The sequence below is a fragment of the Schistocerca serialis genome, chromosome 4, assembly GCF_023864345.2.
Source record: "Schistocerca serialis cubense isolate TAMUIC-IGC-003099 chromosome 4, iqSchSeri2.2, whole genome shotgun sequence".
Lineage (NCBI taxonomy): Eukaryota > Metazoa > Arthropoda > Insecta > Orthoptera > Acrididae > Schistocerca > Schistocerca serialis.
The window spans coordinates 195,948,710-195,976,148 of NC_064641.1; the positions used below are offsets into that span (position 1 = coordinate 195,948,710).

Below are 27,439 nucleotides of genomic sequence, written 5' to 3' on the forward strand. Positions count from 1 at the left end.
TTGGAAATTAGCAGGAATGTTGTTTGAGGTTACGGTTAGAAGTCTGAGAGCTAAGCTGCCAGCATGTGGCGAAAGTGGTTCTCGAGAAAGCTTGGAACTGGTTCTGGCCTCAGGCAAGTTTCCATACCGGCGAGGTCGTTTCGCAGTGCAGGAAGTAATCGAGATTTCCTTTTTCGGCTGAGTCCACAATCAAACTGACTAAGTCACACCGGCAACTAAATTTTGGAAGGTCGTAAGGAGAGCACGAAATGTAATCATTGAACTTCAGAAGCTGCATGGACCCGAAATCCTTGTCGTCACACAGTATGCAGGCAATTACCGTAAGGAAAAATGATAGCCAGATATATTCAATGTTCCCACACCGTATCAAAGGCTATTTGAACTACTGTAGGATTTTGGCAAGTAATTCATGCATTTCGGGATTTAGGGCCTATTAACCTCAAAACTGGTTTGCTAAAATTGTATAGTGTCATATTTACTAAGATGGTATCTGTTCTTTCGGACATGTCCGAAAGAACAGATACCATCGGTGACCAAGCAGCTCGTTAGAATGATATTCCAATGAAATGAACACCCCTAGCAGCTTACTGCGTTGACATATGTCAACGGGGACAGATGAAAATGTGTACCCCGACCGGGACTCGAACCCGGGATCTCCCGGTTACATGGCAGACGCTCTATCCATCTGAGCCACCGAGGACACAGAGGATAGTGCGACTGCAGGGATTTATCTCTGGCACGCCTTCCGCGAAACCCACATTCTCAACGTATTGTCCCGCACTACATGGGCGTGGGCACTACGAATGTAGTGCGGGACAATACTTTGAGAATGTGGGTTTCGCGGGAGGCGTGCCAGAGATAAATAGTCGCACTATCCTCTGTGTCCTCGGTGGCTCGGATGGCTAGAGCGTCTGCTATGTAAGAAGGAGATCCCGGGTTCGAGTCCCGCTCGGGGCACACATTTTCATCTGTCCCCATTGACGTATGTCAACGCCTGTAAGCAGCTAGGGGTGTTCATTTCATTGTTTCCCAGGCACTTCAGAAACTGCAAGGACCCGAAATCCTTGTCGTCGAGCAGTACGCAGGCTATTACCATAAAGAAAAATGACAGCCAGAGGTATTCAGATGTTCCCACATCGTATCAAAGGCTGTCTGATCTACTGTAGGGTCTTGGGAAGCATTTCGGGGTTTAGGACCTATTAACCTCGAAACTAGTTTGCTAATATTTGATAGCGTCAGTTGCAATTGCCAGGCACCGGGCCACAACAATCTGTCATTTATCAAAGTTGCATACTTTTGTCGTGACCTTCACTCAGAAGACTGGTTTGATGCAGCTCTCCACGTTACTCCATCTTCATATCCGAATAATTACAGCAGACTTAATTCATTTGAAGCTGTTTATTGCATTCATCTCGTGGTCTTCCTATACAATTTTTACGCTCCACACTTCGCTCCAAAACTGAATTGATGATTTCTTCATGTCTCAGAATATGTGCTACCAACTGATCCCTTCTTTTAGTCGCGCCATAAATTCGTTTACTCCGTACTTATATTCAGTAGCTCTTCATTAGTTACGTGATCCACTCATCTAATCTTCAGAATTATTCTGGAGCATAACATTTTTAAAGCTTCTATTCTCCTTGGGTCTGAACTGCATGTGGTCCACATTCACTTTACTAAAAGGCTACACTCCACACCATTATCTTCAAAAAAGACTTCTTAAGTCTTAAATTTGCATTCAACGTTAGCATACTTCTCTACTTGTGAAACACTTCCCTTGCCATTATCCATCTACGTTCTACATCCTCCCTACTTCGACTTTCATTTGCTGTTTTACCGCCAAAACAGTAAAACTCATCTACTCTCTTTAGTGTCTTATTTGTTAGTCTAATTCCCACATCACTCCGTGATTATAATTCGAGTACATTTCATTACCTTTGTTTTGCCTTTGTTGTTGTTCATCTTACGTCTTCCCTTCAAGATACTGTCCATTCCGTTCACCTACTCTTCCAAGTCCTTCGTTCTCTCTTCCACAATTGGAAAATCATCAGCAAACCACAAAGTTTTTTCTCTCTCTGGATTTGAATTCTTTATCAAAATTTTTCTTTGGTTTCCTTTACTGCTTACCCAATATACAGATTGAATAACGTCCGGTACAGGTTCCAACCCTGTCTCACTCTTTTGTCAAACACTACTTCCCTGTCATGCCCTTCGACTTTTACAACTGCCATTTGGTTTTTATACAAGTTGAGAACCATCTTTCACTTCCTATATTTTACCCTCCTACCTTCAGAATTTCAAAGAGTGTACTCCAGTCAACATTGTCAACATCTTTCTCTAAGTCTGGAAATGCTATAAACGTAGGTTTTCCGTTCCTTTATCTATCCTCTGAGAGAAATTGTGGTGTCACTATTGCCCGGCGTCTTCCTACATTTCTCCGGAATCCAAAGTAATGTTTACATTCTTCTGTAAATAATTCGTATCTGTGTTTTACAACTATGATTTATGAAACTGATAGTTCGGTAATATTCACACTCGGAAGCATACGCTTTCTGTCGAATTTGAATGGTTCATGCATGCAAAGTCAATTTCGCCTGTCTCATACATCTTGCGCACCAGGTGGAATAGTTATGTCATGGCTGGCTCTCCAAAGGATCTCAGTAGTTTCGAGCGAATTTCGTCTATTCCAAGGGTCTAGTTTCGACTTAGGTCTTTTCGTGCCCTAACAAATTCTTCTCGCAGTATCATACGCCGCTTATGCCAGTGGATTCCCCTTTTTGTGCCCCCTATCGTCGCTGGAATGATACCGCACCGCCAAGCGCAATGGTCAGTAATAACTAGACGAAGCTCCACAGGGGTTTTATGGCCGTTTCGGACCGTGCTATGGATGACTGGGATATGGCAGTCAAGAGTGAAACTGTTTGCGTATGTAAATGATCGGTAGGACGCTAGGAACCTGCAGCTTTCCTAAGGAAGAGATAAGTTACATAATGTATGTGCAACGTATGCTGGAATACTAGTGATCGTTATCGAGTTGAAGCAACAGCGGACTTAGTACATACACAGAAACTGGTTCTTTGTACAGAGTTTGATTTTCTTTTCATGATGATTTGATAGATGGATTGTTGCCCTAAGCGTTGCCTAACCTAACGTCTCTTTGAGAGTGTAGCGGTAAGCGCCAAGTCGTCTCGGCTCTGTTCGTATGGGGTAGTCAGTAACAGTCTGAAAAGCTTGTAGGAGTGTTCAGGGGAGGTTGTGCTGGGAGAAAATTATTAAGAATAAAATGTGATACGTTGCCCCGAGTTAGTTAGCAGTGGAATCATCCAATCAGACACTTGCGCGCGCGACTTCAAGCGGACCTCCAGAGACAGTGTCGGCAAAAGTGTTGTTCGTTGGGTTTTCTAAAACCGAAAAAGAGAGCGATAAAAAAAATGGACATTGGATGGTAGCAAGGATGAAACCAGAGGCAAATGCTAGACTAGTGCGCTATTGTCTATGCAATTAGAACAACTGACACTGTTTCTGGCGCGCCGGACTGCTTGGCTACCTTCAGTGCTGATCAATTCGGAAACGGCCCAACATTTCGAATCATTTTATTAATAGTTATTTCTCGGCACAAACTACCTTGCAACACCCTTAGAAGCTTTTCAGGCTGTTTCTGATCACCCTGTATACTTCCTTACAGCGTCACGTGACCGTTACGCCACCAGAAATACTGAGCCATGTTGCCTCTATAGCCGTCCATAATTGCAAAAGTGTTACCGGTGAACGATTTTGTGCACGAACTGACCTGTTCACTACGTCAAACAGATCTTCGACGGAGTTCAAGCCGGGTGATCTGGGCGGCTATATCATTCGTTCGAACTGTCCAGATTGTTCCTCAGACCAATATCGAGCAACTGCGGCCCGGTGACATGGCGCACTGTCATTCATAAACGTTCCATCGTTGTTTGTGAGCATTAACTCCATGGCTGCAGATGGTTTCCAAGCAGCCGAACATAACCATTTACATACAAATAAAACCATTATGGAGTCACCAGCAGCTTGTACAGTGTCATATTTACGACTTGAGTCCATCGCTTTGTGAGGTCTGCGCCACACTCGAACCCTACCATCAGCTCTTGCCGACTGAATTCTGGACTCATCTGATTAGGACACTATTTTCCACTCGTCTATGGTCCCACCTATATTGTCATGGGTCCAAGAGAGGCGCTTCAGGAGACATCGTGCTGTTAGTAAAGGCACTCATGTCAGGCATCTGCCGCCATAGCCCATTAACATTAGTTTTCAAAATGGTTCAAATGGCTCTGAGCACTACGGGACTTAACTTCTGAGGTCTTCAGTCCCCTAGAACTTAGAACTACTTAAACCTAACTAACCTAAAGACATCACACACATCCATGCCCGAGGCAGGATTCGCACCTGCGACCGTAGCGGTCGCGGGGTTCCAGACTGAAGCGCCTATAACCGCACGGCCACTCATTAGTTTTCGCCTAGCTGTCCAAATGGATACTTTCGTCGTACGTTCCACATTATTTCTGCGGTTATTTGTCTGTTAACGCTGGTAACTGAAGCCATACGCCGTTGTCCATGGTCGTAAAGTGAAGGCCGTCGACCACTGCGTTGTCCGTGGTGAGGGATAACGCCTGAAATGTGGTGTTCTCGCCATACTCTTGACACTGTGGATCTCTGAATATTGAATTCCCTAACGATTTACGAAATGAAATGTCCCATGCTTCTAGTTCCGACTACTATTCCGTGTTCAGTCTGCTAAATCTCGTCGTGCAGCCATAATCATGTCGGAAACCTTTTCACATGAATTGTTTGAGTGCAAATGACAGCTCAGCCAATACACTGCTCTTATATACCTTGTTTATGCGATACTGCCGCAGTCTATATATCAGCATATCTCTACTCCATGACTTTTCTCCTCAGTGTAGAAACATTTGAGAGTAAGTATGTATGGAGATCTAACACGAGTTAACCCTATTAGATCGATGGTAATTGGCGCTAATGACAGTGTTTAATCGGTAGGACGCTAGAAACAGTTTGCAAAGTATATGTGCGATATGTATTGGAATACAGCTGATGAGTATACGACAGCTGGAATTGGAGTAACAGCGGGCATCGCATGTACACAGAAAATGGTTTGGAGAAGATGAAGATTATAATTTAACGCTCCGTTGAGGATGAAGTCATGTCAATTGAATAGTGGGAACGCGTCGAAAAAAGAAAAGAAATTTACGATCTAAAGCTCCGTCGACGACGAAGTTATTAGAGATGGAACGAAGGGAAGGATTGGAATGGAACTAGCTGTGTTCTTTTTGTTGGAGCCATTCCACCATTTGTCTTAAAAGACTCCGGTAATCCACGGAAGAAACCTGAATCTGGATATACGTAGCGAAACGGCGTCATCTCGAATTCCAGTGTCTCACCACGGTGCCACCTCTCCTGGGAGTCACGGGGGTGCAGGAAGGGTCGACTGTGCTTTTGTGTCTTAATCAAAAGAAACCATCTTGAAGTGGCGTAAAAACTAAGCGGGAAGCAATCGTTCGCGCGTTCAAAGATGCACCGAAAACAACAAAAGTGGATCGTTCGCGACGCACTTTCAAGAAAATGATGTCTTCTTTCTTTGGCTACACCGAACATGCCGCGACCATTGTTTTACAGGATCGAAGAACAGTTAGCGCTGAATGGTATACACAACAATTTGTTTGCAAATCATTGATGAAATCAGGAAATAAACTGAAAAGTCGCATTATACTTCATCGTATCGTTGGCAGCTGTAAAAGCAAATAAAATGACGATATGTTAGAAAAAAGAATTAAAGTTTTGTCACACGTACTTACCTGATTTACAGCCTAACTTCTTACTTTTGGTCCCTCGGGTCATACAAAAAAATCCGTGGACAGTTATTTTCATCTCCTCAAGCAGCTGTTGAGTCCTCAAGTGCTATGATTGGATTGAAAAAAAATTGTAATTGGTTCGAACACGTGCAAAAGGTGTAAAAATCTCAGAGGCGAATATTTTGAGAACCAAAAAACGATTTGTACAAAAATGTTTGTCGTTCTTATCCTTTGTAAAACTTATATTTTGAGCAAACAGTGCACGTCCACATCGCTCCCTAAGTACTGTATCACAGTGGTTTGCAGAACGCCGTGCGTACGTAGTACTACATAGTACTGAGCAGGTGTCTCTAATTCAGTTCCTGATGAGTGTATCGTAACCAAGATCTGCACGTCTGTTACCATTCATTTAAGGACCGATACAGGAAATTACTGGAGCTAGCAGAAGTGCTTAATACTTGTGATTTACAACATGTTTCCCGAATTATAACAGGAAGAGGACAGTTGAATCTGCAGATGAGTTGGCACTGCGGTGAATGCTCACTTTGCGTCTGATCCACTGTGTTCCGTTTGTATGCTGCTAAGGTTCGATAATAGAATACCGAATGCAGAATGATACGATTTTCGGTCTCTTAATTTCGTAAAATTCACGTCGTGTTTCACGTGTTTCCCCTACTCACCATAATACCTACATCTCTTTCGTTCTGGCTGAAATGTGGCTGCCTCACATCGAATACATTATCCAGTATATGCCATGGCTGTAGGAAACCAGTGAGCCACGAACGTCAAGGCCATCCACAGGTCTGACGCCTGCCTATTGCAGACTGATATGCATTTAGGTGTCCCCTGCGCCGTTACTTGCACAAAGTTACGTGACACGTCTATCAGGTATTGAGGAACATGAGCGCTACACTAAAGCTCTGTATTTGTGAAGGCAGTCAAAGTGGCCCACGGAACAGCGATTTCACACATTTTATATCCCCGAAAAGAGGTCATCCTGACAGCCACTTTATTTCCGAAAGATTACTGCCACTCTGCACTGTGTGGACGCATACTGAATACCTGTCACGGCTGTATGGTAGAGCGAAAGTTGTTTCTTTTGCCTAAGCTCACTACCAGTCTGAAGGGCAGATTCTGGCGCTGTGATCTGGAATTTGTAAACTGTGAGATAATTCCTGAAAAAGAATTAATACTTCTATTCCTGCACCATCATGTAGATAGAAGTGTCATTGTTTTAGCTTAAAGGGAATGAACTAATGCTGATTTGTGGTTAAAATTCCTACGATGCCACGAAAAAATAATCATATATCGTTGAATTACATCGTGACTAGCCATCTGGGCGTAGTATAATTGCCTATGTAATCCATTAACACCTTGAGGTCTCTACTGTCTGAGGTACTGGAGATGTCGTACGATGACGTGGGTTCAGTTTCGCTTCTCACGTGTGTCTAGTTTCATTACCACACAAAAAGCAGGATATGCTGAAGATTCGTCAAAATTTTGGCATTTCCTTGAAAATGCAACTAAAATTATAACGTGAACACGATTTAACATCAAAGCAGCTAGATGAATAATTTCATCGAAACCGCAATTTTTTAACACACTCATCAAAGAAGTTTTGCATCACCCCGGTTCCCAGAACGCCTGCAGATAGACATTGACTGTGGATGTTGCATCACAGACACAGTCCCTTTGACTGTTCAGCGATGTCACTAAACCCGCCAAAAGATGTAAAAAACGCTGATGAGCAGGGCATATTAGACGGAGGGAGTCCGAAAGCCGGTCACTTCCAGTCATTCCACCAGGAAGGAGGTACACGACTCGTGTTGTCTGTAGTTTAACCATGTCTCCACTGTCAATACCGCGGTTCTATAGCGCCCGCATTGTTACTTTGTGCCAGGAACGGCTCTCAATAAGGGAAATGTCCAGGCGTCTCGGAATGAACCAAAGCGATGTTGTTCGAACATGAAGGAGATACAGAGAGACAGGAAATGTCGATGACATGTCGCGCTCAGGCCGCCCAAGGGCTACTACTGCAGTGGATGACCGCTACCTACGGATTATGGCTCGGAGGAACCCTGACAGCAACGCCACCGTGTTGAATAATGCTTTTCGTGCAGCTACAGGACGTCGTGTTACGACTCAAACTGTGCGCAATAGGTTGCACGATGCGCAACTTCACTCCCGATGTCCATGGCGAGATCCATCTTTGCAACCACGGCACCATGCGGCGTGGGACGGATGGGCCCAACAACATGCCGCTCAGGATTGGCATCAGGTTCTCTTCACCGACGAGTGTCGGTATATGCCTTGAACCAGACAATTGTCGGAGACGTATTTGGAGGCAAGCCGGTCAGGCTGAACGCCTTAGACACACTGCAGCAAGGTGGAGGTTCCCTGCTGTTTTGTGGTGACACTGCGTGGGTCGACGTACGCCGCTGGTGGTCATGGAAGGCGCTGTAACGTCTGTACGATACGTGAATGCCATCCGCCGACCGATAGTGCAACCATATCGGGTGCATATTGGCGAGGCATTCGTCTTCATGGACGACAATTCGCGCCCCCATCGTGTACATCTTGTGAATGACTTCCTTCATGATAACGGCATTGCTCGACTAGAGTGGCCAGCATGTTCTCCAGACATGAACCCTATCGAACATGCCTGGGATAAATCGAAAAGGGCTGTTTTTGAACGATGTGGCGCTCCAACCACTCTGAGGGATCTACGCCGAATCGCCCTTGAAGAGTGAGACAATCTGGACCAACTGTGTCTTGATGAACTTGTGGATAGTATGCCACGACGAATACCGGCATGCATCAATGCAAGAGGACGTGCTACTGGGTATTAGAGGTACCGGTGCGTACAGCCATCTGGACCACCACCTCTGAATGTCTCGCTGTATGTTGTTACAACATGCAATGTGTGGTTTTCATGAGCAATAAAAAGGGCGGAAATAATGTTTATGTTGACCTCTATTCGAATTTTCTGTGCAGGTTCCGGAACTCTCGGAACGGAGGGGCTGCAAAGCTTTTTTTGATGTGTGTATAAAGGGCAGTCAAATGAAAACAAGAAAGATGGAAAAAAGTAAGCAAACTGTTTATTATTTCTCAAGCGATCGCCCTAACTGTTCACTCATTTACTCCACTGTGTGACAAGATGGTGAGTGCCTTCTTGGAAAAAGTATGCGGTTGTCTACGGAATCTTGATTGTATCCAGAGGTGCACATCTACGTCAGAAGCAACTTGACGACCCCGAATATCTTTCTTCAAGGCACCAAAAATATGAAAATTGGATGGGGAGAGATCAGACTGTATGAAGGATATGTAAGCGCTTCCGAAAGAAACTTCTGCAGCGTAGTGGGACGAATATTGGCAACATGTGAGCCCGTCCACATTTTTCCATGAAGGCACTGACAGTCTTGTGTCACGGTGCGATCGATGTATTAACAGTTACGGCTATTAGTTTTGAAACGATGAACGGTTTACGTACTCTTTTTTCATCTGCATCGTTTTCATTTGACTGCACTTTATATTTGCAGTCCCAAGTTTTCTTTTACCTTTCCTTTTTATGCCTTTTATGAAGACGTTAATAAATACAATATATTAAACATTATTTCGGTTTATTAGCACTGTAAGTAAAGTAAAGATTAAAAGTGTAAGCAATTACAAAAGTTCCCGCATAGGCAATCGACCTCACGACCCTCGGATTACCGTTTTGTTGCCTTGCCGCCGCGGCGAGCGCTGCCTGTTAAGTGGAATAACAAATGGCTGATGTCTCCCCCGAACCGCGCTTTATTTTTATTTTTTTTATTTTTTTCCTAAACGTTTGGTCTCTGGAGCTGCCACTTGTGTCAGATTCAATTCTGGCCAAGCCTTGCATATACCACAAATTTCGAGGAAATCGGTGGTGACGATGCGGTGTGATGGTTCCCTTTCCAATAATGCGGCGCGAGATAAACAATATTTTAGAGTCCGGTTGCAGTGACGGAGAGGGGTAGCGCATTGATTGGTACACTGGTTTCGCTTTCGAGAGGACGACGGGTTAAATCCGCGTCCGGCCATCCTGATTTAGGTTTTCCGTGATTTCCCTAAATCGTTTAAGCCAAATGCTGGGATGGTTCCTTTGAAAGGCACAGCTGCTTCTCTTCTCCCTCCTTCCCTAATCACAGTTTGTGCTCCGTGTCTAATGACCTCATTGTCGACTGGACGTTAAAGCATAATCTCCTTCTCCTCCTCTGGTTGACTGGTTGGAGACCAGGCAGCGGCTACACGAAACGGCAGAACTCGCAGCACTTGAAGAAGACGATTGGGTCGGTCGTCGAAAGGTTGTGAATGAAATGGAACGACAAATCAGTTGAACACCCGGAAACTCACCACTGATTTGTTGTTTCTTCTGCAGATGTCCTTGAGCCGTAGTTGTGTCCGGCTCTTCGAAAAGCGCGCCAGGCGGAGTGCTTTCGCTTCGTGTCTAGTGTTTGCGATGGCGCTTTCGGTTTGGCGCGTTGTTTGGATCGCTACCGCCCTCTGGCGGGAGGTGAAACATGTGTACGGTCGCGAGACGATCGAGAGGTATGTACTGGGCGGTTACCGAAGGTGGTGCCTTACCCGCATGTACGTGGCTTATGAAGCTTAGAAGCAGTGGTGCAGGAGATCAACGCGTGGGACCGTGTGTCTTCTTATCGGCCATTGAAACCACTGGCAGCGGTTGGCTCTGACGAGCATAAGAAAGTGCAACGTGTTCCCGGTGCTGTGGTGGAGTGTGAAAAATTGAGTACTGTTTTTATATATATATATATAAGGTTTTCTCAAGTTCTAGTGAAGTGTATGAGTTTCTTCACCAGTGGTTTTGTTGGGGGTCTTCCCACCACAGTTTTCGTTTGCCTGTCCGCAGGAATGTGGTAATTGCTTTTTGGTCGGGCCGTTTCATTCACACACCTTGATTGGGTGATTTAGGGTCGGTATCGAGTCTCTGTGGTTCAGAGTCTGTACAGGCACCGCCATTGCTACATCTTCTGGTTTTGGGTAACTCGGGGAGATGGTGGCTTGTAATGCAAGTTTTGGGGCTGATCTGCTGTGGCCCTGTAGACCAACAATAACTATTCCGACTATTGTGATCTGGGCCCCTTTTGACGTGTCACTCCCTCACCGAGCTAAGGATAATTTTGTTGGGAACTGCCTTTAATGAGAAGGTTAGTATGCTGGCTTATTCACAGTTATCTTGTAACAACTGACAGGTGTAATATAAGTTATTTAATTGGCAAGAGACAACTATTTTAACTTTAGTACAAACTAGCTACTTAAAGGGTTTTTTAAAGGAATTGTTCTCTTATATATGTAAATGATAAGTTTAAAATCTTATTATTGGGAAGTTATTTACGTCATACCTTGCAATCTCCTTTTCATAAAGGAAATTTGTCAGCTATTGGAAATTGCTTTTGAAATTGTTTTTTTAAAAAAATGCCAGACTTAAAAATTTATTATTGAGAAAGTTAAAATAAAAAGGCATCTTTAGCAGTGTGTGTTTTTTCACCAGCACCTTCTGGCCCCTACTTCCACGACAACGCTTTGGAATATCATGTGTACTTGAGTTGTTGTTTGTGAACCGTCCTAATTGATGGTTCAGTCCTAACGCCCCTCCATCTAATTGATGGCCTTTCTAGGACGGTAGTGTGGCGTAGCGTTCCTGTCAGTCTTTGCTGCCGTTCTTCCCGCTGCGGTACGAAAGCTAGCAATGCTCAGCTCTAATGTAGTTGCCGTTGGTTCACTGAAAATGTTTGAAGAGAAAATCTGGGGAGTATGTGAAAGGCACACCATGCTTGGCGGAGAAGCGGGTGTTTGCGGGTATGAAGTACGTGTGACGTAAGAGAGTGGTGCAGCTCCAAGTGCAGAAAGCGGCGAGGCGCGTGTCCTCGTTAGCGCGTTCCCGTCGCCGGCTGCCGCTCGCCGCAGAGCGCTCACCTGCAGCCGGAGAGGACGTCCAGCAGGCTGCTCTTGCCCGCGCCGGATGGGCCCAGGATCGCTGTCAGCCGGCCAGACTTGAAGGTGCCGCTCAGCCCGTGCAAGATGGTTTTACTCGGCTCTGAAACAGAAATGCCCGTTGTGTGACTTCTCAACGTCTTGCTTTGCACTTGGCGGGTGAAATAAGGTAACTAAGACGTGTCCATTAGGGTCTAGACTTGGACATCGACTTAGGTGCCTTCCCCGTCACTATTATGTGGACTACAGTGATAAAAGTCCTTAAATCTCGAATGTACTTTACGGACTGAAACATGTATGTCATCGGAAATATTTTATTCCCAGTACGTCTCCCGTTTATCTTGACCACCAAAAATAACTTTTTCTCTAGAAGCAACATAAACAGTCGTATCAAGCCACACGTCGATCAGCCCCATAACCACCTTGATTGTCTTTCTCGTATCTCTCTTCGATACGAAGTTATAGCCTAATGCTCAAGCGGATCGAAAACAAGAATCCCGACATATTACACTGCAAATTTCTGCCCGAATTTTCATAACCAAACGAAGCGTGCGTAATGGACATATGGGATATCAATTTCACCAGCGTGAGGTCTACTTCTGCAAAGAAAGACCTAATTCCTTGAAAGAAATCATCGCAAATAAGAAAAACGTAATTAGTTGTTTGGCACAAAATTGAAACATTCGATGAACAGCTTTGTTAACTATGTAAATAAGGTGTCAGGTCGGTCGGGGTGGCCGAGCGGTTCTAGGCGCTTCAGTCTGGAATATCCCAGCCGCTAAGGTCGCAGGTTCGAATTCTGCCTTGGGCATGGATGTGTGTGATGTCCTTTGGTTAGTTAGGTTTAAGTAGTTCTAAGTCTAGGGCACTGAAGACCTCAGATGTTAAGTCCCATAGTGCTTAGAGCCATTTGAACCATTCGAGATGTCAGAAAGTTCATCCATTCAGGGCCTAGGTAATATACGCATAAAAATATAGTGGTGTGATATTTAATTAAATAACAAAATTCTAAAGTAAAAAAAAATTGAAAATTTATTTAAGCTTTTGTGAAATAATTTGACTAAAAGAATAAATAAAGTAGATTACAGAAACATTTGATGCGACTTCGAATAATACTCGAAATCATGTACAACAAATGAAGGGCCCACTGAGAATCTGAATTTCAATGTTTAACATAGCCTCTCTTTCTTTCTTTCGCTTGTTCCATGTTCCGGCAGGGAAGCAGGGTCGGCATGGTTAATCGAATTTGGCAATTTTAGATTAAGGGGTGGTTGGATACCCTTCCTGCCACCACCCTGTACCCCCTGGGACGGAATTAGTGCACCCCAACTGTCTGCGACTAGTGTAATCCATGGAATAGTGCGAAAGTGTGCAGGTGTCTGCGAGCCGTGTAACTCTGGCGGGACATGGGGACCAGCCCGGTATTCACCTAGGGGGATGTGGAAAACCGCCTAAAAACCACATCCAGGCTTGCCAGCACACCGTCCGTCGTCGTTAATCCGCCGGGCGGATTCGATCCGGGGCCGGCGCGCCAACCCGAGTCCACGAAGCAGCGCATTAGCGCTCTCGGCTAACGTGACGGGTAATGTTTAACTTAGCCTCTTATAACTTTAAAGCGTACTGGGCGATATTTCCCTGTTGGATTATATAGGCTGCTTAGCCTCATTTGCTGTACGTCATTTCTAGCAATCAATCAAATGTGCGTCAAATGTTTTTATAAGCTACTTTATTTCTCAGTTTTCAATAACTTATTCCACAAAAGATTTGACCTCTGTTTCCAATTTTTAAAAAATTTAAATAGCGTCCTATATTTTTATAAGGTACTCGATCTCTTCAAGACCTGTTCAAAAACACATCACAATTGTGGTATATTGTATCCAAATTTAGTGATTTGCGATCTTTATTATTACCGTCCGCGTTCGCGTAAGAAGCCAGAGGCACTTTACATGCGAACTTTAAAATTTTTGCGCCTTTCCCCTTTTGCTCGCTGCATTACGAATACTACTATATAATGTGAACGAATATTTTAGTATTCCTACTCTTCTGCTGATGTTCAGCGGGTAAGCAATCATATGAGATACACGTATGATCTTCAGATAAAGATACTACTGTCATAGCTGAAATTCACAAATGATTTTGTTGATTAATCAACAAAAAACATTTGTAATAACTGAATCTTTCATTCTAGTAATTATTATTTAAGAATATTTTAATTAATATGAGAAAGAATCTTATTGTTGAGGAACAACGTACTGTGCAATGTATTTGTTTTTCCATCCGCCGTGAAATTAACTGATTGAGACGGTTAACGCTCATTTTAGTTTGGCGAAGTTCGAAACCTACAAGTTCGTGATTTGTTTCAAAGATAATTTCGTTACAACTTGCAAATTGAAGGGCACGCTTAAGTGTCGTATGCCGGCAGATAGAAAAAGCAAATATTCAGTCACTTATTCAGCTTTTAAATATACTGTATGTTATACAGTGTACCATTCGCTTAACATCACTTTATCAAGAACTTAATACAAAACTGACTGACTCTTCTATAGTAAGATATAGTGCAGGTACCCGGAATAACTTAACTCGTCCAGTTACTGAGGTTGACAGCAAACAAATGGAAACACAAGAAAACTGCATACCTATCATTCAGTCAATAATCTCCAGCTAAAGATTTATGGGAGTACCAACGAAGACAGGTCGTTTATGGAAAATGTAAGTGAATGGAACAGTCCATTTGTTTACTATTAACTCCAGCAAGTGGACGAGTTACGTTATTTCTGGTACCTGCTCTATGTCTTACTATAGGAGAGTAAGTCAGTTTTGTGTTAAATATTTAGTGAGTCATGTTTAGATGAGTGATAAACTGTGATCCATTTATGAATAGCTATTTAAGAGAGTAAGTGGATTACCGAAAATGTCAAGGGTGCTATTTAAAAAATACATTCTACTGCTTACATCTTCGTAACAAACATAGATTCTGAAAGATAATCACGCTGGTTATTGTACCCCTGCAAGCTAAACAACAAAGTCTGATATATTTTTTGTTTGAATATGGACAAAATGTTATTTGCGGTGGTCAAGGTAAATGGGACACCCTGTATATAAGATCTGTTCGAAAATTCACTGTCCATTTTGACGGAGCCAACAACCAATATATCTCGTTAACCAAGCAGTTGTCGGAAAGGCATACTGGGTGAGTACTAAGGAGGCGTATGTCCGTCCATGTCTCGTTAGGCCAAAGTTGATTTGAGGTACGTAGTGTTCTGACGTTCTGACGTCTACATTGAGCCAGTAAACAAACTGTACCGCTGTAAAGCCTCCTTGACTGTCGCAGTACGTAACATGGAACACTAGACACGTGTCGGCCGTTGTGGCCGAGCGGTTCTAGGCACTTCAGTCCGGAACCGCGCTGTTGCTACGATGGCAGGTTCGAATCCTGCTTCGGACATGGATGTGTGTGATGTTCTTAGGTTAGTTAGGTTTAAGTGCGAGGTGCATTCAAGTTCTAAGGCCTCCGATTTTTTTTCTAATTAACTGCGCACCCGAAATCGATGAAACTGGCGTTACTTCTCGACGTAATCGCCCTGCAGACGTACACATTTTTCACAACGCTGACGCCATGATTCCATGGCAGCGGCGAAGGCTTCTTTAGGAGTCTGTTTTGACCACTGGAAAATCGCTGAGGCAATAGCAGCATGGCTGGTGAATGTGCGGCCACGGAGTGTGTCTTTCATTGTTGGAAAAAGCCAAAAGTCACTAGGAGCCAGGTCAGGTGAGTAGGGAGCATGAGGAATCACTTCAAAGTTGTTATCACGAAGAAACTGTTGCGTAACGTTAGCTCGATGTGCGGGTGCGTTGTCTTGGTGAAACAGCACACGCGCAGCCCTTCCCGGACGTTTTTGTTGCAGTGCAGGAAGGAATTTATTCTTCAAAACATTTTCGTAGGATGCACCTGTTACCGTAGTGCCCTTTGGAACGCAATGGGTAAGGATTACGCCCTCGCTGTCCCAGAACATGGACACCATCATTTTTTTTGCACTGGCGGTTACCCGAAATTTTTTTGGTGGTGGTGAATCTGTGTGCTTCCATTGAGCTGACTGGCGCTTTGTTTCTGGATTGAAAAATGGCATCCACGTCTCATCCATTGTCACAACCGACGAAAAGAAAGTCCCATTCATGCTGTCGTTGCGCGTCAACATTGCTTGGCAACATGCCACACAGGCAGCCATGTGGTCGTCCGTCAGCATTCATGGCATCCACCTGGATGACCCTTTTCGCATTTTCAGGTCGTCATGCAGGATTGTGTGCACAGAACCCACAGAAATGCCAACTCTGGAGGCGATCTGTTCAACAGTCATTCGGTGATCCCCCAAAATAATTCTCTCCACTTTCTCGATCATGTCGTCAGACCGGCTTGTGCGAGCCTGAGGTTGTTTCGGTTTGTTGTCACACGATGTTCTGCCTTCATTAAACTGTCGCACCCACGAACGCACTTTTGACACATCCATAACTCCATCACCACATGTCTCCTTCAACTGTCGATGAATTTCAATAGGTTTCACACCACGCAAATTCAGAAAACGAATGATTGCATGCTGTTCAAGTAAGGAAAACGTCGCCATTTTAAGTATTTAAAACAGTTCTCATTCTCGCCGCTGGCGGTAAAATTCCATCTGCCGTACGGTGCTGCCATCTCTGGGACGTAATGACAATGAACGCGGCCTCATTTTAAAACAATGAACATGTTTCTATCTCTTTCCAGTCCGGAGAAAAAAATCGGAGGCTTTAGAACTTGGATGCACCTCGTAGTTCTAAGTCTAGGGGACTGATGACCTCAGATTTTACGTCCCATAGTGCTTAGAGCCATTTGAACCATTTGAACTAGACACGCAGAGAACTGTGGAACATGTTTACAGTGCAGCTGAAGGTAATGGTCAAAGAGGTCAACGAAAGTACCCCAAATGTCCGCATCGTGGCACATTTACTGCAATCCACGTTCGATTTTGCAATATCGACACATTCGTGGAAACAGGCCTAATGCAGTAAGGCCATGGACGGCGTGTACACCTAAGCTCTGAGTAAGACGTGCTGTTATGCTTTGAAAACAAACCCGAGACAAGTACACAAAAAACTGCCACAGTGTTCTATGTTTACCATATAGCGAAGAGGGTGTTGCTTGGTAGTTGCTTCATCCTGTCCGTCCTGCCGGAGTACAGGTCCTAGGACTAGATGATTACCCATCTCGGCTTGAGCCCGTATGCTAAGGAAGTTCCTGAAGTTCTTCTGTATGTAGATGAGACAAATTTTTCTCTGCAAGGCATGTACTAATGTCATAAGTCACAACTGAGACTGTGGGCGAATGAAAACTCATGTACAACATTTATGCGATGTTATCAGGGATAATTATCAATAAACTTGCCCGATAGTATCACGTGTAACTACTTTCTTGGAGCCTACATGCTGTCTCCTCGACTCCCGCGCATGCGCGCGCACACACACACACACACACACACACACACACACACACGCACACACACACACACACAAGTCGTTCCCCCTTAAGAAGAGCGATAAAACAATCAATTTTTTGGCATTTTCTTTTTTCACTGCAGAAACATCTCATGTACTCGTTGTGCTTCTTCTTCCCCTCTTCTGTCCACTTCTTTTCTGTTCTTTTCGGGTATATGCTCTTTCTCTAATTTTTTTCTCTGTATTTTTTCTTTTCTGTCGTATCTTCTGTGGATATGTTTAGTTTCTTGAAGTCTTCCATGGTTTCCTTTGCCCAGTTGGTTTTGACAGTATTAATCGTCACTATGTTAAAAATCTTCTTGGCCAGTCTGTTTTCATTCATCTTATGTATTTGTCTGTAGAACTTTGCCCCTATTTTCCTGATTTTCTTTATAATCGTCTGTACCTGTTCGTACAATTTTTTTTGTAGGTCTCCTTATCAAGATCCCCTCTCTCTCTGAAGAGGTAAGTAGATCTTTCTACGTACTTTCCTTTCTTGTTTTTCCATCTCTTTGTTTTTTGTTGTTCCCTTTATTACTATTGTTCCTGAGACGTACAAAGGCTCTGGTAAGTCTACTGTACTATAGTGTCTTAATCTGGCACTGACGAAAATACTTCTTTTGTTGCAACGGTTCGACGTAAGTCTGTATGCCTTTGTGGTTTTGTGGTCCTTTCTTCATTGGATGTTGTATTTAGCCCTGGTTCCTGTATAATCTCTCCCAAGTATTTAAACCTTTCTTCTTGTTTTATCTTTCCATACTTAGTTATCAGGTGGTGTCTGTCGATGGATTTTGTGATCATTGTAATGCGTTTTGTCATATGTGATTTGTATTCCTTTTTTGGCTGAGATTTCGTGTAAAAAAAACCAAAACTGAGGAACAAAACAAATATTTTCTCTGTCTGTCATTAAGAACAAGATAATGTGATTTAGATTTTAGCCTCTTCAAAGTTTCCACGCCGTTGCCCTCAGAATAGCTGCACAAACTATTGGCATTCTAGAGACAAGATTTTGTAGTGTTTTTGCAGATATTGCAATCTAACACGTCTGTGAATTATTCCATAGCTCTTCAGCATCAGATGACCTCATTTTTTGACCTTCCTGTCTAGTTCATTGCATAAGACTTCAACGCAGCGGATTTACCATCTGTTTTAGAAATCTACAGTATCATGGAAATTGTACAGCAACAAATAAATAATCCACGAACACAGAAAAGTGGAAATAACATATGCGTAATTTTACGAGAGACAAGTTGCAATTAAGAACCGTGTGGCAGACAGATTCAGATCTGCCAAAAGAAACTAGTACACAACAAGACGTCGGTAATCAGTTGTCAGTCAAGTGTGTGCTTGTCGGAGACTTTGTTGTTCTACAACAGAGTGGACAGAGAGGGCAGCAGTAAGCAGCGAAGCAGACGGTAGAGTGGAAGCTGACAATGACGAATTTGTTTCTGTACGTGGAGTACACTGTAAGTTGCTGCAGAATGGCTACATTAATCGTTATTTTTATGTGTGCTACTCGTGGATCTGTCGGGTTTACGGAAGTTTTCTTTGGCAATGTGGTTTTCACAAGTGACTGTGAAAGCCATGGACGGCGTTACACTGTATTATTGTAGCCACTTCGTAGCTGTTGTCTTCCATCACTTAGTGTGGCATTTTCTAGATGAAGAGCTTTCCAAAGCAGGCTCGTGCTAGATCAGACGGCGCAGAATGATAAATTCCAGCTGATGTCTTTAGTCATGGATTTTCCAAGTATCAGACCAATTTATTTTTAATTTATTAATCATCATATTCATCCCTTTTTTTCTTGATCCAATGTGACTGTCTACACTCGAGACCTGTTATTTTCGTACTTTATTAATTTTTATCTAGTTTCTATGTCATCACATTTTAAATGCACTCCATCCCTTCTTACCCAGTTTTCATGTGGTTCGGGCGGCACTTTCACTCAGTGGACTCCCTTGATGACACCTGCGAGGAAAATTATGTGTATAAGTGATTATATGTATTAGAAGTGCAGTTTCATTGGTGATAATATGCTTATGTGTTGAGGAACACATAGAGGAGTTCAATACTTGCATTTGTGCTGAATGATTCATGCCGTCTCGTCCTATTTACGCTCTGTAAGACAAGGAACGAAAAGTAACTGGTGCTGGCGGTAGCGTCTATATAATCAGTAGCAGTGCTAAGACATTAAGGGCAGTTTAGAAACACGGGAGACAGAGCAGTGTTTCTGTATTGGAAACGTACTAGGCTTTAGACTCTTACTGCAGAAGTATCACCTTGGAGCAGCAGCCTTTTTATCTGACATTTATATAAATAGCCAAGGCGGAGAAAAAGTAAATCTCAGGGTCACTCGAAGGTTTGCCACCTATCTCCCCACTGCAGTACTTCATGGTATAAAGAGCATTTTATCCCACCTGCAGCTTCTTTCGAACGATGCCCATGATCTACAGTTTCACCAGCTTTTACGTTTCTTCTAAATTCCGTAATCTAGAGCTCTTTTGTTTGAGGGCTCTTTTTTCGTCTGTGTTAATCTAGCTTCTGATGTCTTACTTGCATTTGTCTTCCTGTGAGGTATTTCTTAGAGTGCAGAATTATATCACTTCTTTTTTAAGGTATCTTTTTCAAGTTAAGTTACTCGTTGTTCACTTATATCTTAATTCTGTTCATATTCTGTGCGCCAGTGTGTGTCACGATAGAGTCGAAGTTGGATGCAGGATTGAAGGTTTCAAATCCCAGCTAATTTGCATATTTACGTTTTCATCACATACTCTGAATAAATACAGGACTGGAAAGGATCGATAAACCATAGTCTTTCATTTCCATCATATTTTTTGCTATTGTGTCGACTGTCCCATTAAACACACAGATCTATAGGTCTTCTCTACTTTCGGTCAGAGAGGCTAATCCTTCTCCAGTCTCTAGCGTTGTTATCTGCTCAGTTACAGTTTTAAGATCTCTCACTGGCGCTGTACTGTAGCCTATTCATCTGAGTATTCCAAACATTTTGCTTGTGCTTTCTTTGAGAAAAAAAGTTTTTTCTTAAAAAGTTCAATCGTTAGTAAACGCAATGTGAAAATTACTTTTCCATCTTTTTTGTTCTAAAACCAAATTAATCTTCGTACAATATGTCTCTAATATTTACTTCTTTTTCTGTACACTGCACTAAACTGAGCTGCCATGTGTCATGAGGAAGGTCGTCCTGTTTCAAGACATACCGCGTGTTAAGCCCGAACGTTGCGTGAGAGGCGAGTATACAGGGTGTTACAAAAAGGTACGGCCAAACTTTCAGGAAACATTCATCACACACAAATAAAGAAAAGATGTTACGTGGACATGTGTCCGGAAACGCTTAATTTCCATGTTAGAGCTCATTTTAGTTTCGTCAGTATGTACTGTACTTCCTCGATTCACCACCAATTGGCCCAATTGAAGGAAGGTAATGTTGACTTCGGTGCTTGTGTTGACATGCGACTCATTGCTCTACAGTACTAGCATCAAGCACATCAGTACGTAGCATCAACAGGTTAGTGTTCATCACGAACGTGGTTTTGTAGTCAGTGCGATGTTTACAAATACGGAGTTGGCAGATGCCTATTTGATGTATGGATTAGCACGGGGCAATAGCCGTGGCGCAGTACGTTTGTAGTGAGACAGACTTCCAGAACGAAGGTGTCCCGACAGGAAGACGTTCGAAGCAATTGATCGGTGTCTTAGGGAGCACGGAACATTCCAGCCTATGACTCGCGACTGGGGAAGACCTAGAACGACGAGGACACCTGCAATGGACAAGGCAATTCTTCGTGCAGTTGACGACAACCCTAATGTCAGCGTCAGAGAAGTTGCTGCTGTACAAGGTAACGTTGACCACGTCACTGTATGGGGAGTGCTACGGGAGAACCAGTTGTTTCCGTACCATGTACAGCGTGTGCAGGCACTATCAGCAGCTGATTGGCCTCCACGGGTACACTTCTGCGAATGGTTCATCCAACAATGTGTCAATCCTCATTTCAGTGCAAATGTTCTCTTTACGGATGAGGCTTCATTCCAACGTGATCAAATTGTAAATTTTCACAATCAACATGTGTGGGCTGACGAGAATCCTCACGCAATTGTGCAATCACGTCATCAAAACAGATTTTCTGTGAACAGTTGGGCAGGCATTGTTGGTGATGTCTTGATTGGGCCCCATGTTCTTCCACCTACGCTCAATGGAGCACGTTATCATGATGTCATACGGGATACTCTACTAGAACATGTGCCTTTACAAGTACGACACGACATGTGGTTCATGGGCGATGGAGCTCCTGCACATTTCAGTCGAAGTGTTCGCACACTTCTCAACAACAGATTAGGTGACCGATGGATTGGTAGAGGCGGACCAATTCCATGGCCTCCACGCTCTCCTGACCTCAATCCTCTTGACTTTCATTTATGGGGGCATTTGAAAGCTCTTGTCTACGCAACCCCGGTACCAACTGTAGAGACTCTTCGTGCTCGTATTGTGGACGGCTGTGATACAATATGCCATTCTCCAGGACTGCATCAGCGCATCAGGGATTCCATGCAACGGAGTGTGGATGCATGTATCCTCGCTAACGGAGGACATTGTGAACATTTCCTGTAACAAAGTGTTTGAAGTCACGCTGGTACGTTCTGTTGCTGTGTTTTTCCATTCCATGATTAATGTGATTTGAAGAGAAGTAATAAAATGAGCTCTAACATGGAAAGTAAGCGTTTCCGGACACATGTTCACGTAACATATTTTCTTTCTTTGTGTGTGAGGAATGTTTCCTGAAAGTTTGGCCGTACCTTTTTGTAACGCCCTGTAGAGACAACATCTGAGCAAACTGCTACAGACACGTGCTTAGTGAAGATGACAGCCGCAAGTTAGCCGCGTCTGAACGCAGGATAACAGCTGGCGCAAAACACGTGTTTGGAAACATACCAGAGAATAAGAATTCGGATTTCAGAGTTCAGCAGTGTCTCTAGTGAATTCGACGAACGAACGTGACGTCACCTACACAGAGCCACATGGAGCGGTCAAGGCTCTTGTGTGAGAGAGATAGCCACCGATTTCAACGTGGGGTTTCTGGAAATCATTACTATCGCGACGGTACGGCGACGAGAGCTACCGACAGGCTTCAGCAGCTGATACCGACTAGTGTTCCTTTGCCTTTGTCTTTGTCTTCCTTTGTTGTAGTTAGCAATTTAATAACGTAATATATCAGTCTGGTCTATCGATAAATTTGAGATTAGTCAACTCCACGCTTCTTGGTAAATTAATTTATAAAGTTTTTCTCTTTCTTCAGAGGTTCAGTTAAAATAAGACCTTACTTGCTGTTTCACCCTCGACATATGTACTTCTGAAGGAACAATGAGATTTCACCCACTATATCCTCCTAATCAACAATATTCTGTGTATGTAAGACTATTCGAATCGACACTACGTCAAATTTTGCTGTTCTCGCTCCGAAGGTGGTCAGGATGCCACTATGTGTGCGTTATTCTCGCTGATCGGTACTTGCGTGTCAGCAGAGGACTATTTGCCACTCAGTGGCGTTCTCCGACTGCAGAGTTAATTACGCAGGACGTTTGCCGTTCGCTGCTTCGAGGCCTGCAGTGGTAAATGGTATCAGGAAATACCCCGCAAACCGCGTGATTTGCAACTGTGGTGTTCCCTGGAAAAACATACAGAAGTGTTAGCGTGGCGTGAAGACCGCATGCTAAATTCTCTTCTTGGTTCGTGTAAGTGTGACTGAAACCTGATTGTGTAGGAGATCATGGTACCGAGCTGTGTCACTAACTGGATACATAAATTTATTAAAAAATTGATGTTATAAATGTAGTGAAGGCAATGTTAAGGCGAAAAATTAGGAATTAAAGATGAAATATCTTGGCGCAGTACAGGGTGAGACTACGTACTGTTTGCTGGAAAATCCTATTGAAAAGAAGGGGAGTTTTCACTTGAAACTGCATAAAGTCTGTTACATGTATCTGAGGCTTCCTCTGTATAAGGGGAAACAAGTTTCCGTTTGAAGGCCGAATAGTCCAGAATCGGTATGCCAAGCAGACAAAATTGCCGTTAGCATTGACGCAATAATCCCACAGGTTCAACAGTTTGAAGATAGCGGTTTGGTAAAACTCCGTGTCTGCTGCGTGAAGTCCATAATTGCCTGCTACACATTCTCGTCCGACACGAATTGGCGATGTTACGAGGCCTTCTTCAAGCGATCGAAGGCGCGATAATCGCTTGCGGAGGGATCAGGACTATAGGGCGGGTGTTCGAAAGTCACTCATTTGCTATAAGGGAGCGCAAGTGTTTTCATGAAGCTGCAGAACCACTTGTCGCGCACCAGCGACCCTTGGTTTTCCATTCCGAAACGGTGGTTTTCGACAGACATGCTACCTCACACAAATTCTACATTCTCCGACGGCTTTCTACTGGTGTTCGTCCCTCAGCAGCCAAGAAAAGACTAACAGCACTTTGATCCTGTTTGTACGCATTTGGTAATAACATCGCAACAGCTAACGTTTCCGAATTTACCACAGGCGTGTCGGAAGGAAGCTAATGCCACACTGATCTATCGCTTACAAATCAGTGCTTACATATCCTCACCGTAGTCGCGCTGTGTTACATATACGATGCAGTAAAGCCCTCAAACGAAAACTTTGTGATCACCCGTTACAACTAATTTCTTTCCTTTTATCATGTTTCTGTATACGTACATTGAAGTTCACATGTTGCAGATTGGTGGTTACTTTGAACTCTGGGACAAGAAGTATTATCTGCGATGTTTCAGTAGAGTTTCTCTGTTTTTCATTATTTTGGACACGAAATCTTTCTGCGACCACGTTTGGCTCATATAATTTACTCTTGTCTTAGTTGCCAAATTTTTTTATTTTTATTCCTGACGCATTTCACTATATAGCATACTCAGATCTTAACGGAATGGATACGCACTATCTAGCCAAAACTGAACAGTCTTACTCAACATCAGAGGCCAAACAACAGTTCCCGATCTGTGAAGGATAAGCACTCTCCTCTGTCGGCATGCTGGATATATAAAATACCCTATACGTGCGGTAAGATCTACAGTGGAATTACCAAAAGAACGTGTATACACAGCTGGAGGAACATAAACACTTTGTCGACGACGGGAAAGCAGAAAAATCAGGTTACCAGAGCATCCTCTTCATTCAGGAAACATGAAGCTTTCCGAAAGCAGAATTTTATCTACAGTGACGGCCTATTATCCACGACTATGTAAAGAAGCCAATGAAATATATAAACATGACGATAATCTTAACAGAAAAAATTAAGTCATGAAACTTAGTGATATTTCCATAGTATTTATGTTGCTCTCCAACTCTCGTCCTGTCAGTCGGCGAGAATCTGCAGAACCGGACCTCTGAAGATGTACAGCGCAGCGCTGGACTAAGTATTAGGAACGGAAAAGTTTCATGGATCGCGGCCACACAACGCAGAAGACTCACCTGTTACAGTGTATTGTTCTCAAATGTATCAAAAGACTCTATGTAACGGAAGAGGACTGTCCAATTATTCTTGTTGCGCTACTTTTACATCACCCTGCTGTTTACACATCATGCAAATGCTCTTGATACAACTGATGAAGGTTTTCAAAAATCCAGCGTTGATTTTTATGCGATTTAACTTACGCACATGCTTCATTACAGAAGTGAGCATTTCAGGATCAACATCTCCGTTATGCCACACCTTCAACACCCGTTTGCAGTACTGACGTCGAGCAACAGTATCTGAATTGGTCAAGCGACACACTACCTTTATTTCCTTAGGTTTTAAATTGACTTTGTGCAAAGGTCTGTGAAGAGACGGTACTAGACTGAAGGGCAACCTGCTGGTAAAAAATCTTGGTCTTCTTCTCAATGTCGCTGCTAACTCGGCTAGTCCAACACACCCACCCTCTCACCCAGCAACCACCCCCCCCCCCCCCCGCACACACACACACACACAGAAATTGTGTAGGTCATGATGGTGATGTAAGACTTCTTTTGTGCAGTTTATTTACAGTTGTTACTGTTCACTGATTTACTGCCAATAATGTAATCGAGCACTACGCCAATTTGTGCACAGTATGTTACAGCTATTTATGCTGAAGGTCCACTGCCAATTCCTCCATCAAGAACGCTCCTCTGCAGCGCTCCTTCTACTTCGCTAGTGTTTTCTGGCGCTGACGTTTTCCTGCACACCACAACGTCATCATGGAGATCTCCATGCAAGCCAATAGATTAGACACAAAGTGAATCAGAAACCGACAGACTTTCAGAGGTTGTGGCATGGACCAAAACACGAAAAAATGTTTAGTAAACAGGGACTATAAAATTCATACATTAAAAACTATGAGCACTTGTTCGTCTTCGTTACCGTAAAACACACCTCTTCTACTGAAAGCTCTTTGCTTTCCATATTTTGAGAGGCGGTACTATGGGCCGACAGAAGAAACAAAGAGTCCAGTAATCAAGGGCTCTACATTAAGAGATAGGAGTAGTTGTTCCTCTTCGCTACTGTGAACCCCATCTCTTCTACAGAACAATAGCTCTTGAGATGTGCACTTCAGAGCCCATATGTAATGGGAATTCTTTGCTTATTTTGGTCCTTACTACCGCCTCCAAAATTTTTTCGGTAGAGTTCTGATTCAACCTGCACCCGCCAGGTAAGTCGAGAGCGCTAATGCGCTGCTTCCTGGACTCCAGTAGGCGCGGGCCCCGGATCGTATCCTCCCGGCGGATTAACGACGAGGGCTGGTGTGCCAGCCAGCCTGGATATGGTGTTTAGGCGGTTTTTCACGTACCATTAGGTGAATACCGGGCTGGTCCCCACATCCCGCCTCAGTCACATGACTCGCAGACATTTGTACCACGTTCGCACTCTCATGATTTACACTAGATGCTGACAGCTGGGGTACACTGATTCGATCCCAGGGGGTACGTGGTGGCGGCAGGAAGGGCATCCGGCCACCCCTTCAAATTAACCTTACCAAATCCGATTGTAACCACGCCGAACCTGCGCAAACTGCGGGATAAGGCGTAAGTAAAAGAAGAAGAAGATAAGTTCTGTTTCAACCTGGTTATGTCGTGAACAGTTCTAGCTTTATGAAATTGCCTTGTGTTACGTCCGAAGGTACTGAGTAGGTAAAATAAAACTAACTCGGGAAATATTTACAATAAGACCTACATCAACGAACATCACAGTAGGTGCTGGAAATGGCCGCCTTTTGACGTCGATGCAGCGCTATGCTCGATGTCTCAAACTGTGAGACACACGAAGCAGTTCTGTCTGACATCCAGCAGCAATAGCATGCTCATTTTTCTGCTGCAGCATTTCCAGTCTGTGAGGGTATTTGAAAACAACTATCTCTGAGGTAAAAATCACGGGGAGAGAGAGATCAGACGACAGGTGTGGCCTCTGTTGATTGTCGTCGCCTCACCGAACCTCTCATGCACTCATGACAAAATTATCAAGATGGTATCTGCTGTTGCTCCGTTTTGCTGTAAATGCACGTAGAGCCTTTCATCTTCTGTGAGTTGTTATTCATATGTATTAAACTGTAGTTAACAGTTATTGCAGTCTGTATTTTACAGTGTTTGTGTAGTTCGATGCAAATGCCTTTCAGACATGCATGCATGCATGTCTCAAGGAACACACACTCCGGAGAATCTACAGCCCTATTAAATACATGAAACATAACTGCTTTGGCTGCCGAGCACACTAGGAAGCATGGATCGGTCCTGGAGGAGTGTTCGGATAGCCGAAGTTGTTAAGGCGACCACTCGCAATATTCAGGAAATCCGGGTTCGAGTCCCGGTCCGACACATATTTTCATGTGTTTCAAGTAAATGGGGTACAGCTGATGTATAATCGTATTCGCAGTCTGCAAATACATTTCATGTACACTAGTTAGTACTGACAGTTTGGTGAAAGAATAGTCTTGCAATGGTGTTTGCATAATCTTGAAATTACGCAATGCCTCTTCAGAGCATTGATGGTCATTTTCAGCTACATAATAACGCATATCCTGTTAGTTCATATACCCTAACACTCTGAACCAAGCACAATGTGAAGAAATGAA

At 43.6% G+C, this 27,439-nt stretch overlaps 1 protein-coding gene across 1 annotated transcript in view; it reads right to left on the bottom strand.

The window, feature by feature from the left end:
* LOC126475297 (ATP-binding cassette sub-family G member 1) overlaps positions 1 to 27,439 on the bottom strand; it is a 498,031-nt gene that overhangs the window by 341,234 nt on the left and 129,358 nt on the right. Inside the window, exon 3 of the mRNA XM_050103060.1 lies at positions 11,805 to 11,925. Within this exon, the coding sequence (XP_049959017.1) occupies positions 11,805 to 11,925 (121 nt within the window). The remainder of the gene's footprint in view (positions 1 to 11,804; positions 11,926 to 27,439) is intronic.